Source organism: Phascolarctos cinereus, unplaced genomic scaffold (assembly GCF_003287225.1).
Source record: "Phascolarctos cinereus isolate Bilbo 61053 unplaced genomic scaffold, phaCin_HiC Scaffold_4;HRSCAF=312, whole genome shotgun sequence".
Taxonomy (NCBI): Eukaryota; Metazoa; Chordata; class Mammalia; order Diprotodontia; family Phascolarctidae; genus Phascolarctos; species Phascolarctos cinereus.
The window spans coordinates 53,692,648-53,707,586 of record NW_027555847.1 but is presented as its reverse complement, the minus strand read 5'-3'; the positions used below and the strand labels follow the sequence as shown (position 1 = coordinate 53,707,586).

General features: G+C 41.4%; 1 protein-coding gene across 1 annotated transcript in view; it reads right to left on the bottom strand.

Moving 5' to 3' along the window:
• The window catches only part of SLC6A11 (solute carrier family 6 member 11), a 174,527-nt gene that overhangs the window by 114,312 nt on the left and 45,276 nt on the right, over positions 1 to 14,939 (bottom strand). Inside the window, exon 5 of the mRNA XM_020981036.2 lies at positions 3,562 to 3,694. Coding sequence (XP_020836695.1) covers positions 3,562 to 3,694 — 133 coding nt within the window. The remainder of the gene's footprint in view (positions 1 to 3,561; positions 3,695 to 14,939) is intronic.

Here is a 14,939-nt window from a genome sequence, read left to right as displayed (position 1 = left end):
TCAAGAAGTAATTAAGAACCACTGGAGTTTTCTGAGTAGATAGCCTGGCAGACTTGCACTTTAGGAAAATCTCTGGCAGCTGAGAGGAAGATGGATTAGGATGTAGCAAGGCTTGATTGAGGCTGGGAATCCAATGAGAAGCCTACTTCAGTATTCCTTATGAGAGATGATGAGGGATTGTCCTAGCACTTTTCCAGCTGGAACACTCTACAAACCTATATAGTTCTAAAGGCAGAAAGCTTTTCAGAGACACTTTGGTTTGAGGAAAAAGACCCACCTCCTTTGGACTGTGGCCTTCTGAAGGTTCTTAGGATGCTCTGTGCTTGAAAGGCAGCCCGGGCCTTTCATTCTTCCACCTTCTCCAAGTCACTGGGCATGGCTCTGCCTCCTGTAGCCTTATGTTACACACCAGTGAGGCCCATATTTCTTGGTAATTAGGCTTCCTGAAGGTGTCTGGGCTTTGGTCAAAAAGTCATTCACACACTCAGCCCAAAGCTACTATATCCTCATCTGTTTCTGTACTGGACAGACTCTTGAATAAAAATCTGAACCCAATTCTGGACTCTGCCACTTCAGAGGAATGTAGGAAATTTGTAGAGGGGCCAAGGGGAAGAAGGGGAGTGAATAAAGTTTTTAGAGAACATTCTTACAGGAACAGATGAGGGGAAGTAGGCTGTGGTTTTGTTTCATTGACTGCATCATCTCATGGGTAGGTGACAGGTTTTATCTGTAGAGGAGAAGGCTAGGAGCCCATCTTTAGATGAGGAAAAGTATATTAACTAGAGTTTGACCATTGGATGCCTTTCCATTTCTCCCTACATCAACTGAAAAACTACATAGGGAGTTTAAGGTATATCCATTTATATCTCCCTCCACCAGAGAATCAATCCATCCATTCATCAACAAGCCTTTATTAAACACCTACTATGTGCTAGTGCTATGCTGAACACAGGGCTACAAAGAGAAAAGTGAAACAGTCCCTGCCCTCAGGAAGCTTACATTCTAGAAAGGGACACAAAGTATATAGATATCAGTACATACAGAATATAACAAGTAGCTAATACTTATAAAGAACTTTAAGGTTTGCAAAGCACTTTACATAGATGATCTCATTTCATCCTCACAACAATGAGTGTTATAATTTTTCCCATTTTAGAGATAAGGAAACTGAAGCTGAGAGATAAAGTGACTTGCTGATGGTCACACCTCTAGGAAATGGCTAAGAGCAGGGTTTGAACTCAGGCCTTTCTGACTCCTATTCCTGGAATCTATCTACTGTGCCAGCTAGTTGTCACATATAATAAATACAAAGTGATTTGGAGAGGGAGCTACTTAACTGAGGACAGAGTCTGTTTTTTCCTTCTTCCTTTTCTTTGGGCTGAACATGTGAATGACTCAACATTACTACTGCTGCTGCTGCTGCTGCTGCTGCTGCTGCTTCTCCAGATGGCCCCTTCCACTTTTCCACAGCTGGAATTGCTTGCAAGTTTTTCTTTACATTGAGACTGAATCTATCTCACTGCAATTTCTACCCATGCTTTTAACTCTACTCTCAGGGAACAAGAAAAATCTGGTCCCCCATTCCATATGACAGATCTTAAAATACTTGAAGATAAATGATATGCCCCATTGCCGATATTCTGTAGCCCCCTTAAGTCTTTTTTCACATGTCGCTTTCCCCCAGTAGACATGAAGTTTCATGAGGGCAGGGATTATATTAGCTGAGCTTACTCTGTTACTATTTGCTGAGAAGTGTACCATAGCATTATGTAACCTAATGTTCTGTCACTCCTTCAATAGCTTCTTATTTCCTACCACATCCAGTCTAAAGTTAAGGACACCCATAATCTGGCCCCACACCACCTACCCAACCATCCTTAGTTCTGTCAAGACTAGCTGTGTTACTCTCCTTCCGAAATTCTCCTTTCCTTCCTACCTCCGAACCCAAGGTTGCTTGCCCTTCACAATGTGTCCTTCCTGGCTAACCTCCAAGGTCCACCTCAAAGTCTAGAGTCACAGAATCGAAGGTGCAGAGAAGGACTTCAGAAGGTCCTTAGTCTAGTGCAAACTTGAATGAAAATCCTATCTGACGAGTGGTCAGGCAGTGTCCACCTCCTCCCTGAAATTCCAGCCCATGAAGACTTCCCTACTTGGCTCAGGGCTGTAGAGAGAGAGAGGCAAACTGAATTGGGAGCCTGGGGGGTTGGGTTTGGATTCTAGCTCTGGTATCTATTTGTTGTGTGACCTTGGGCAAGTCTGAATTTCCATTTTACATGCTGTAAAATAAAAAGGTTTGGCTAAGGCAACCTCTAAGATTCCTTTGAGCTTTACAACCTATAACCCTTGAACTCAGCACTCTAAGTAAGATAATCATTGTACAGCACTAGCATAGCTCTTGGCACATAGTAGGAGTTTTATAAATCCTTATTCCCTTCCCTTCCCATAACTCACTCGATGTTTCTTAATCTATGTGAATCTTTGTCTTCTTTCCTTATCTCAACTATAAGCTCCCTAAGGACAGCATCTTATACATGTATGTATTTCCCATAGCACTCAGTACAGTGCTATCCACTTGAGGGTAGATCCATTAGGACAGAACATTCGTTCAATTAGCAAGCATTGATTTTGTGCCGTGTGGCAGTCATTGTGTAAGGTACTGGGGATACCTTAGCGTGTGACGTCCTTGAGACTAGAGGCTGCCTTTTTGCCGTCTTTGTATCTCCTTTCCTTAGCACAGTGCTTTGCTTAGCACACAGTAAGTGCTTAATAAATGCTCCTTGCCTAGCTGACTAGTCTCCACACCTCCCCTTCTTAGTTCTTCTGGCTTCCTTCCAAATTCAGCTCAAAGCCCACCTTCTTCAAGAGGTCCTTCCTGGATGTCTTTCCCTCTGACATTATCGTCCCTCTACTCTGAATATATCTCATGTACCTAGTTACTTACATGTTGTCTACTTCACTAGAATGTGAGCTACCTGAGGGCAGGGACTGGCTTTTTTTTTTTTAACTTTCTTTGGGTCCTCAGTTCAGTGCCTATTACTTGTTAAGTAAGTGCTTATAGTGAATGAACGTTTATTTACTGACTAATGAACATGTGGAGTTTAGGATAAGGATTGGGCTTGAGATTTCATTGACGTGGAGAACTCCCAGGTGAAGAAACTCCTATGAATACAGACTGGCACTTTCATTGCAATACAGTCTTAAAGAGACCTCATCTGTAAGTCATTTTACAGATGAACAAACTAAAGGGCCAGGAGGGGAACTCTTTGTCTAAGGCCACATGAATATGAAGTACCAGAGCCGAGATAGGAACCTAAGTCCTTCACATTCACTACTCTTTGTCAGACTGCTGCGATCCAGGACAGCAGGGTCACCAAAGGAAGGTTCAGAGATGGCTGCTAAGCACTGAGCTCCCATGTCTCATAGGGGTGGGGAAGACTCCAGCCTGGCCCTTTGCAGGAAGGTCTTTCTTGGTGCTCACAGACCTTGCTGGGGTGAAGAGGAAGAACATGACTCCAATTTGACCTCTGCAAACAGCTGGGTGCCTGAAGTGCTGGCCCTTACCTTCCCTGTGGATTTGGTCCCCTTCCAAATGCAGAAATAGCAAATGGTCCAGGCGGCGAGGAGGCACAGGGCCAGCTCCCAGCGGAGGTTACCGATGTGTTCGATCCCATCAGAGATGGCAAGAACTCTGCGCCTGTGGAGAGTCGGGGACTGTGAGATAGAACAGCACCCTCTAGCCTACCCCCTACTTATCTGTAATCACTATCTCCAAAGACCCCTTGGAAAAACCCAGTGACACAGAGATGCAGGGTGCTATTTGGCTTGGGCTTCAGGCTCTGAGGGACAAGGAGATGCTGGGTGTATAACCCCTCTGAACAATTAGTATTCAAAAAACTCAGTAGCTTCTCTATACACCTAGCCCACTTTTGAGGCTCCTTTGGAGAAAGGTGACTCTTGTCATATGACCCCAAAAAAGAAGACCACCAGCTTTCTCTGCCTCCCTTAAAGCCTGAGGTCTTTGTTTCATTTAAGGAAAACACACCACACTCCAAATTGTGCCAGAGAAGTAGCACCAAACGGCTGCTTGTCTGAGAAACAAATCCCCTGCCCTCCAGATTTGCTCCATGAGCCCCATTCAGAGTGCCAAGCCCCTCCCCAAAATTATGTCAATCAGCACTGGGCTGGGGGAACCTCCTTTGAGAAATCGGAGTCTGGGCTTAGCTGGAAAGTCTCACTCAGTGTCTGTCTCCCTGGGAGTCAGATCCTGGCCTTATTCTGTATTAATTATTTAATGATTCCAATTAATGTTGGTCTGCCAGCCCCTTCCCCACCCCCAGCCCCTAGCCCAGAGACACCAGGCCAGTCTTAGTCCTAAAACAAAATTGGACCATGTGCCATGAGGTTAAAAACAAAAATTACTTCGACCATCCCCTTTATCCCTGTCTCCAGTTCTAGTCCTGACTCCCAGGTTCTTGTACCTTCTGGCTATGAGACCTACACTCATTGGGAAGAAGAGCTAGACAGAAAAAAAAAAAAAAAGAAATAAAAGCAATGTACTTAAGTGAAAGTAAAAGGATATAGCTACTTGAATGTGATAACCTTGAGCCAGATGATTTTTTATTGAGCTTAGGAGACACAATGGAAGTAGCACCAAAACTCTGGGTCTGGGTTCAAATTCTGATTCTGTAATTTACTGTGTGAATTTGGGTAAACCAATTCACTTTTCTAGTCTTCAGTTTCCTCAAGGTCTCTCAGGTCCCTTCCTGTTCTGGAGCTCCAGAATTACAATCTTAATTTAATTATTAGATGGTCCTTGGCACCAGAGATAATCTATTTGGGGAATAAAATAAACTATGGTTCATATTTGGTTTTGCCCACTGTGTTCCCTATGTCTGTGTCTAGAATGAGCTCCTTTTCCTGAGCCCCACCACATCGCAATCCAATTTCTCCTGTTAAGATTCTGCTCATTCCTCAAACTCAGTTATGATGCCAGCTCCTCCAAGAAGCTTTCCCAGATTCTCCCAGTTAGAAGAGCTCTTTTGTCCCCCCAATCACACAGCATACATTTGCAATTCCCTTTCTCATAGCTTATCATGCTTTATTTTTCATTATTTTTATTACAGTTTTTATTTGTCCTTTCTATCTTTTTTGCTAGATTACATACTTCTTTAGTCAATAAGCATTTAGTAAATGCCTGCTGTATGCCAGGTTGGAGGCAGGGTGGTGTAATGTCTACAGAACACCTGAGATCAAGTCCTTCCCCTGACACATGCTGGCTGTGTGACCCTGAGCAAGTCGCTTAACTTCTCAGAACTATAGACAAATCTCTAAGACTAGAAGATGCAGAGAAGGTACCCATGTACACTGGTAGAAGGACTTTCCTCACCTGGGAGTTCCCCATATCAATAAAATCCCAAGTCTAACCTCTCTCCCTTGTGCCCCCCCCCATGTGCCAGGTACTGTGTTGGCTGCTGGAGATGGAGGACAAAAACAAAGTAGCTCTTGCCTTCTAGGCTGAGAGCTTACATTTTATTGGGAGAAACACTATGGGATCATAGATTTGGAACTGGAAGATTACCTAGAAACCATCTAGCCCAGCCCCCTCATTTTACAAATGAACACAGTGAAGCCCAGGGGGTTAAGTGACTTTCCCAAGGTCATATAGATTAGGGCACTTCAGAGGCAGGATTTAAATCCATGTCCTCGTGGTCCTATGCCGACACTTTCCCCACTCTACCACAGGATAATTTCGGGGGGGGGGTGGCATTTGGGGAGAGGGTGATCAGAAAAGGCCTTTTATGGGAAGTGGGACTTGAGCTGAGCTGTGATGGAACAAGGGATTCCAAGAAGGAGAGATGAGGCAAGGTGGTGCACTGCAGACATAAGGGATGGTCTGAGCAAAGACAAGGAGACATTTGGGCTGCACCATAGAATGCATATAAGGGAGCACCATGCTTGAGGTCAGGAATGGTGTTTTATTTAATAATTCCATCTGTCTCTCCACTTTAGCAGAGTGCTTTGAATATAGGAGTTTCTTAGTCAAAGGCTACTAAATTCAACCTAGAGAATAAAAAAGGGCAGTTAGATGGAGCAGTGGGTAGAGTGAAAGACTTGTCTTCCTGAGTTCAAATCTGGCCTCAGACACTTGCTGGCTGTGTGACCATGGGCAGGTCACTCTACATTGTTTGCCTCAGTTTCCTCATCTGGAAAATGAGCTAGAAATGGAAATGGCAAACTGCTCCAGTATCTTTGCCAAGAAAACCCCAAATGGGGTCATGGAGAGTCAGACAAGACTGAAATGATTGAACAACAACAACAAAACAACTGCTTCTGAATTTTCAAGAAAAGGTGGCCCTAGTTTCATAAGAGCTACAATGTGTGATGTGCCTTTCCCCTAAATGACCTTATAGCTATCATATGCTATTTCTTTCTATTTACTTATCTGTCCATCCATGCACCCATCTATCCGTCCATCAATTTGTCCATCTCTTTCTCTCTTTCTCCCTATATATATATATATATATATATATATATATATATACATACATATACACATATACATATATGTGTGTATACACACACACACACACACACATACAGACACACACATGCCTTTATTTATTTTTTTTTTGGCTAAACAGTGGGGTTAAGTGACTTGCCCAGGGTCACACAGCTAGTAAGTGTTATGTGTCTGAGGCCGGATTTGAACTCAGGTCTCCCTGAATCTAGGCCCAGTGCTCTAACCACTGCACCACCTAGCTGCCCCCCACACACATGCCTTTAAATGCACAAGTTGCCTCTCCCAGGTAGATTATAAGGTTTTCATGGGCAGGGATTGTTTCTGGATATTTTGTCTTTGTACCTCCACACCTCCTACGGTACCTGACAAACAGCGGATAGCTTCATGAATTCATGTTGACTGATTAATTGAATCTCCCTGAAAGGCTGAAGGAATGATTCTGCTTCCCTCATCCCCCACTTCCCTGCACAGCCTTTCATTGTGAACGAAGCTCACTTCTTTTCCCATGTGCCCTTCATCAGTCATCCCTTGTTGACTGTCCACCTCCCAGACTGAAAGCACAAAAGACCTCAGAGTGGGCTCCAGCTCTCTAGTGAGATACCAGCAGATAGAGATTATCGTTACAGCTGGAAACTCTGAATTCAATCTGTTAGCAAAACAAAAACAGAGTTGGATAGAAGAGTTACACATGATGTTGTTTCTCCCACTCACCTTTTGCAAATGAAATCTGAAAACTAGCTATAGTGGGAGACCCCCAGAAATAAAGGGGAGCAGTCTTGCTAGGAGATGGGGCAGGGTGTGAGAATTTGTTTTGTTTTGTTTTGTTTTACATCCGACTTTTGTACACTGCCCACTTCGGATTGAATTGTCCCTGCTTCCTTCATTCCCCTCCCTGCCCGATGAAGCAATGAAATGGAAATTAGATTTCTACAAGCTAAAAAAGACAAATTACTCTTTTATTTGATCAGACACTATTTGAAAACATCCTCAAGATATTTTCTTCTGTTAGCAACTTCCACTTCAACTTCGGAACTCGGCAACAAGAGCAAAAGAACAGCCAGGGGAGGGGGCAGTGGGTTTGTTTCGGCTGCTACAAGGGTAGTCTTTGAGAGCCCCATGGCTGTGGCCCTGAACTCCCAGGGACTCAGGGAACATAACACTGGGAAAAAGCTTCCTTAATAATCCTTCCCAATGTACCAGGCCAGAGCAGACTTCTGAATAGCAAGGAGAGCTGACTGCCAATGGCATCCTGTAAAAGAATGCCTCACAGAAGCACCGCTACAACACTGCTTGGCTCTGAGACGGCAGAGACCAGATGGGGTCTATCTGGGCAAACCCCACAGTGGCCCTGGATGGCTTCACAAAGTGCAATTTCTTAGGCAATAGGGGACCAAACATTTCTGGGGACTTTGTCATCCAGGCCAGAGGAAGAAGCTTGAGATTAACTACTTTCCTCACAAGCTGTAAGAGTTAGACTATTTTACCTGTACATGCACTAGGGGAATATTCAGGTGACCAGGGTTCTGGTCATGTTGTAGCTGTTCAGTCACTCTTTGTGACCCCGTTTGGGGTTTTCTTGGCAGAGATACTGGAATGGTTTGCCATTTCCGTTTCTGGCTCATTTTACAGATGAGGAAATTGAGGCAAATAGGATTAAATAACTTGCCCAGTGTCACATAGGCAGTAAGTGTCTGAGGCCAGATTTGAACTCAGGAAGATGTCTTTCTGACTCCAGGTCTGGCAGCTGCCTCCATTCTAATCATGACTCTGTTACTAACTGGCTAGGACCGTGATCTTCGGCCACTTATTCCCTATTTCTGAGCCTCAGTTATGTTCTCTAAAAAGAAGGGGTTGGATTAGATTAAGGATTCTTATTGTGGGGTCTGTGAACTTTTTTAAAAAAAGTATTTTGATAATTTTTTTATATAATTGAAAATTATGTTAATATCATTGGTTTCCTTTGTAAACCTATACATTTTCAGTATCAAGTGAGATAACATGTGTAAAACTCTTTGTAAGCCTTAAAGTGTTATATTAAGGGATAGCAATTTATTTATTTATTTTAAAAAGTTAATTCTGAGACAGGTTCCATAGGTTTCACTTCTGTCCATGACACACAAATCCTGGACTAGGTAATCACTAAGGTCCAATCTGGTTCTAAAATTCTGAGGTTCTATCAGACTCAGGTTCTATTTCTCCTCTCATCACCTCCTCATTGTGTGCCCTTGGATAAGTCACTCATTTCATCTGACCTTCCTTCTGTCTATAAAATGGGTGCAACAATTTCTGATCACATCTCCCTCTCAGGAACATTGATAATTGATGAGGTGCCAAAGCTGTGAGTGAGTTCTCTGGATAAAAAGGATTTTAAATCCCAGTGGAGGGAAAATAACCCATGTTATTCTTTGTATGTTAGTTAAATCTGGTCTGAATTCATTATAACAGTAAGGGTCTCATCAGTCAAGTATATTAAAAACATCTGTTTCTGGGAACAAATCTGGGGATTTGGTCAGTGTCTAGAAATACTAGCTTCTGAACTGTTACCGAAAGAGCCATTCTGTTGGATTGTGGAATAATACAATGGCAAGTCTAGGAGGACTTTGAAAATATGGAAGAGCAGAAGTAGGGGGGACCTTGGAAAACAGAGACAATTGAGAAGGACCTTAGAATCTAGAAATAAGTGGAAACTTAGGAAACAGCATGTTAGAATATAGAACCTTAGAGCTGGAAGGACATTAGAATACAGAATGTTAGATCTTGAAGAGACCTTAGAGGTCATTCGGTCTGACACTCTCTTTTACAGGTGAAGAAAGAGAGACATAGAGGAGCAGAGTGACTTGTTCAATGTTGCAATCCAATTTGTGGCTGAGCTTGGATGAAAACTCGGGCTTTTTATCATCCTGTCCAGAACTCTTGTATACAGCCCATTTTTGTTAAAGAAAATATTTACCAAGAAAATAGTCATTATTTAGGTTTTCTTCAATGTTCCTTGGCTTTGATTCCTTCAAAAGAGATGTTTTTGTTTCTAGATGAGGTTTCATGTTTTGACTTAGTGAGATGTGTCTATCAACATGATTCAATCTCTTGAATAACACAAAATGATCTATTAGGCAAGCATTTGCTAAGTTGGAATTAAGACTCCATCCCAGTACATCTGAAAGTGGTTCTTTGCTAAAACATTTGTAGGTTTTTGCTTTGAAAACAATGCTGTTTTGTATTCCAAGGAAGCTGATAAAAAGAATGGTCCAATATACCCCAAAATATTTATGGCAGCATTTTTGTAAGTAGTAAATAATTGAAAACTGAAAGGAGCCCATCAGCTGGGGAATGGCAAACAAATTACGATACATTAATGTAGTAGGCTATTACTAAATTATAAGAAACTGAATATGAATGCAGAAAAGCACTGGGAAGATGTGGGATCTGACAGAAAGTGAAACAAGAAGAACTAAGAAAACAATATACATAATTATATGTGTGTGTGTGTGTGTAGAGATATAATGTAATATATATGACATGTACAAAACGAAATACACAAAATGTAAAAGGAAAAGACAACAACAACAATTGAAATTGAATAATGAGTAAATACAATGACTGAGCATGGCCCCAGAGGAGATATAAAAATCCACCTGTCTCCTTTCTTTGCAGAGTTGGGAACCTAAGGAGGTGGAACACACATACTGTCGGACTGACTGATGTATTGGTGAATTTTGTGGAACTCCTTCCCCCACTTCCAACCCCTTTCTTCTTTTTTAATTCTTCACTATAAACTTCCTGGAAGGGATATATTGAGAAATTAGGATGACGCAAAAATAAGACATCGTTAAATTTTTTTTTAAAGTCATACCGTTTCAATTGATTTATCAATCTGCATTTAATTACTTGTAGCAATATTACCATGTTTGTTGATGTAATTTATAGAAGATAAGAGGATTAAATCCTTAAATTAAGCCATTAGTTGTTTCATGAGATAGTTCTGATTGAATATTAAGCCCAGTTTTTCTCTCCTTCTGAAGATTTATGTGATCAGACCCATGGATTGTATTAAGCAAAAGAGAGTTCATTTAAAAGAACTGGGATTTTGCCCTGAGGGAACCCTAGAGAAAATAACTCATAGGCTCTGCAAAAGAGGAAGCCAGTGGACTAGCAGAAGAAAGGCTGGACAAGGACTTATCAGGCCTTAACCCCAGTCCTGGTTCTGCACTAACTTGCTGTGTGGACTTAAGAATGGTTTTTACTTGATCAATCCCTTTTCTTGTCAAAAAGGGATGATAAAATCAACCTTGTCCAACCATTCTAAAGTAACTTGGAATAATAAAAGATGGGAATAATTAATGTGGAGAAGTCAGGAAAAGGCAAGGGCACTAATACACTGTTAGTGGAGCTATGGATTGGTTAAACCATTCTGAAAAGCAATTCTGAATTACACTAAAAAAGTGACTAAAATGCTCATGCTTTTTGACGTAGAGAACTCATTACTAGGAATATACCCCAAGGAGGTAAGAAATAGACGAGAAATATTTATAACAGCATTTTTGTGCCGGCAAATACCTGAAAACAAATAGATGCCCATCAATTTGGCAAATGGCTAATTGTGACACATGATTGTAATGGTAAAATGGAGGAGTTGGCCAACATGACCCCTAAGTCTCATTTCAACTCTAGCTATAGGATTCTATGGAATATTATTATGCCATAAAAAACTATGAAGAGTAGAGAGTAGTATGGTAAGACTGATGAAAAGCCTGAGATGATGAAAAGTGAAGACAGCATAATCAGTAAAATACCAAGCGTAATGATGAACCATTATTATGTGGAAAGAACAAGAGAAATGAGAAGGGGGGACTGAAAGCTGTGGAATTATTATGCCCAACCCTGATCCTAAAAACCAGATGAGAACATGTCCTTCTCTCTCTTCACTGGAGAGGTGGGGGACCATGAGTGTAGTATAGGTATATGTAGTCTATGTGTATATATACTGTTTGACTTGATTGTCATATTAGTTTCATGGAACTGCTCTCCTCCCTTTTCTCTTTATTCTTTGTTATAAGGGATGATTCTTTAAGTATGGGAGGGGAAGAGTACTATATTTGGAAATGAAAGTTATGTAAAAATATTCTTAATTTTTTTAAAAAAGCTACCCTACGGTTCTACTGTGAGAATCAAATGAGATGGTGTATTATAAACAGAGAGTAAGCTGTAACATGCTACTCAAGGATGGGGTGGGGTTCACTTTGTTCCTACAGGTCTGCCATCCAAGAGGCTGATGATCTGGGGGAGGGGTTCAGGAGATTATTAACCAGATATAGGTTGGACTAAGATGCTTGCAATGCTAATGCTCTGTGCTGTCATTTGTGGTAGAGTATCCTGCTCCTTCCTTCTTAGAAATTATAGGGTGTGTGTAGTAAGATGAGGGGATTAGCTTATGGGTTGCATTGGACAATTATTTTAGGGTCAATTCTTACTTCCATACAATATCCACTTGCCCCCCCCCCAAGAAATGTAATAAAGTGGACAAAGTGCAAAACTGAGGGAAGATTGAAAGGCCCCTGGATTCAATCTCATAAGTTTCTCATCTATCCTATGATTCCTTGTACTGCTTCACATATATCCTCCAAATGGGAAGAGACAGATGGAAAGAGAAAGAAATCTTGAAACAACAAGGAACATGAAACAGTATGCTGAGAGCTGATGGGAGGAAGCTAGAGTGACAGACGGAGAGCTGTCCACCCAGTATTTTACTTTCTTCTCCATCACCTCCTCTTTCTGCTCCTTCTTCCTCCTCCTCACAAACAGCCAAAGATTCCCATCCTTGAAGGCTTTGATGTTGGAATTTAAATCTGCCTGTGGAAGAAGGAATGATTTTCCATGGCAATGATCCTTTCTACCACCTATGGCCAGGTCACTGTAATTCTCTAGTGAACATCTGTCTTCCTCAGCTTTCTTTCTCATATTGCATGCCTCTCTCTCCTCCCAGGCTTTTCCTAGATCACCAACAACCAAGAAATGGCCTACAAAAATATAAAAAGTGGCAGAGAGTTTTTTTTCTCTGACCTCTCATTCACAAAGGTGATCTCTATAACCTGATGCTCATCCCAGAGGTCCTAGATTCTTCTCTATACTTCTTATCCCTGCACTCCATATTTGGGTCATTTATCTAGTAGGGCTGCCACTCTACATTCCTTCTTCCTTCTTCATTTTGCTTGAGTCATTCTTCCATTATGTGGTACTGATAGAGGTTTCAAGTCGCCCATGAGGAGAAGAAAGGAATAGAGGATGAAGGAGGCATCTCACTTTACCTTGCTCCTAGGACTTTCCAATTGTCTCAGATTTTCTGAGATCCTCCTGGAATTATCAATAGACTTCCAGCTTCCAGACCAAGTTATTTTTCTCTTGGGGAGGCCTTAGACAGCTATATGTAATTATTGCGCCACCTTGTGGCCACACGTGGAAAATATACCTTCCCCAGTATCCCAGAGTCCTGGAAAAACATGTAACCAGATAGAATGGGAACTGAAAGAAAATTTTGAGGTCATCTAGTTAATCCCTTTCATTTTATAGTCAAGAACACTAAAGCCCAAACAGGTTAAATAGCTTTCCAAAGGTCACATGATCATAAATGGCAGTCAGGATTTGAATACAATACTTTCTGACTCTGCGTTCAGCACTCTTTCCAATGTGTTGTTCTTCTGTCAATCCCGATCCATAGGGAAGCAGAATCCTCTTCCACAATTGCCACAAAGTTCCTCAAAATGAAAGTGTATGAGGTTGGCACACCTTCCTTCCCTAATGAGTTTTCAGAGTTCTTCCTTCCTTTCTTCCTTCCTTTTTCCTTTCCTATACTTCAATCCCCGGGTAAGAGGGGCTTATGTTAATAATGAGGAAACTCTTAGGCAACTATAGAGGGAGGAAGACCAGGGAGAAAATTAGCAAAGATTCATCTGGAACTACCTGGGTAGGTGAGAGTCTAAATATCCCTGGATGTTGGTGGCATTATGCCCAAGACTTGACAGAGTGTTGTGGATCCATATGGGTGACCTACCTTGCACCAGAGCCCCCTATCCTGTAGCTCCAGACTTAGACTTGATTGTCTCACCTGGACTGTTCACTTGCCTTTGTAAACCAGAATTCAACATCATCCCATAAATCTGGCTGCCCATCCCAACTTCCTTATTTCTGTCAAAGGTGTCACCATTCCCTAATAACTCGGATCCAAAATCTTGGGGTTACCTTTGGTCCTCTTCCTCTTTATCCCACTTATCTATCAGGAAGACCTGAGTTCAAATTTTATCTTAGATGCTTACTAGCTATGTGACCCTAAGCAAATTGCTTAACCTGTGTTTGCCTCAGTTTCCCCAACTGTAAAATGGATATGATAATAGCAGCCACCTTCCAGAGCTGTTGTGAAGATGAAATGAGAATATTTGTAGAGTGTGTGGCAGGGTGTCTGACACGTCGTAGGTATATATGAGCACACACTTACATACGCACACGCATATATATAAACACACAGTCTGTGCTTTGAAGGATAGATATTATTTTCATGATGTGAAGGTAGGGCCATGCTGATGTAAAAGCCAAAAGTTCAGAGAGCATGAGTTAGGCCCATTGCATCATCAGTAAAGAGGTCAGTGTGACCAGAATAGAATGGATATGTTAAGGTATGGTAGGAGATCAGTTTGGATAGATGGTTTGTGAGCAGACTCTAAGTAGCTTTGAATGCCAAGACAAAGAGTTTGCCTTTAATCTAATACTCCAGAGAGAACTATTGACAGTTAGTGAGAAGTGAAGTGTTAGGATGAAAATTCTGTTTTAGGAAGATGAATCTGATGGTGTGTGATAATAACAGTACCGAGACTAAGAGCAATAATCATAGCATTTGTGTAGGGCTTTACAGTTACCTTACAAATAGTATCTCCTTTAATCCTCACAAAAACCCTGGGAGGTAGTGGTCTTATTATCCTACATTAGAGATGAGGAAATTTAGGCAGAAAGAGGATGGAAGGAAACAAGCATTTATTAAGGAAATTTTGGAATACAATACCCCCAAAAGAAAAACAAAACAAAACATGTTCTAACACTCTGCAAAACTAAACGTAATCCTACAGAGGAAAAAATAACTTTAATGGAATAGAGGACTTTTGATAATTTCTAACAAAAAGACCAGAGGTGAATAGAAACTTTGTAATGCAAACATAAGACTTATGAGAAACCTAGAAAAGTAAATTTACTTGAGCCATTGGAAGGGGCCATATGATGTAGTGCTAACATTCTAGTAGAGGAAGAAAATGTAACTATCCCTTCAGGACCTTAATATTTTTAAAAGCAAGTAGGAAAAACAGAGGACATTGGGGATAGATTGTTTCTGTTCCAAGGGTTTTAGGAGAAGAAAGAGAAGAGAAAGTAAAAAGGAATA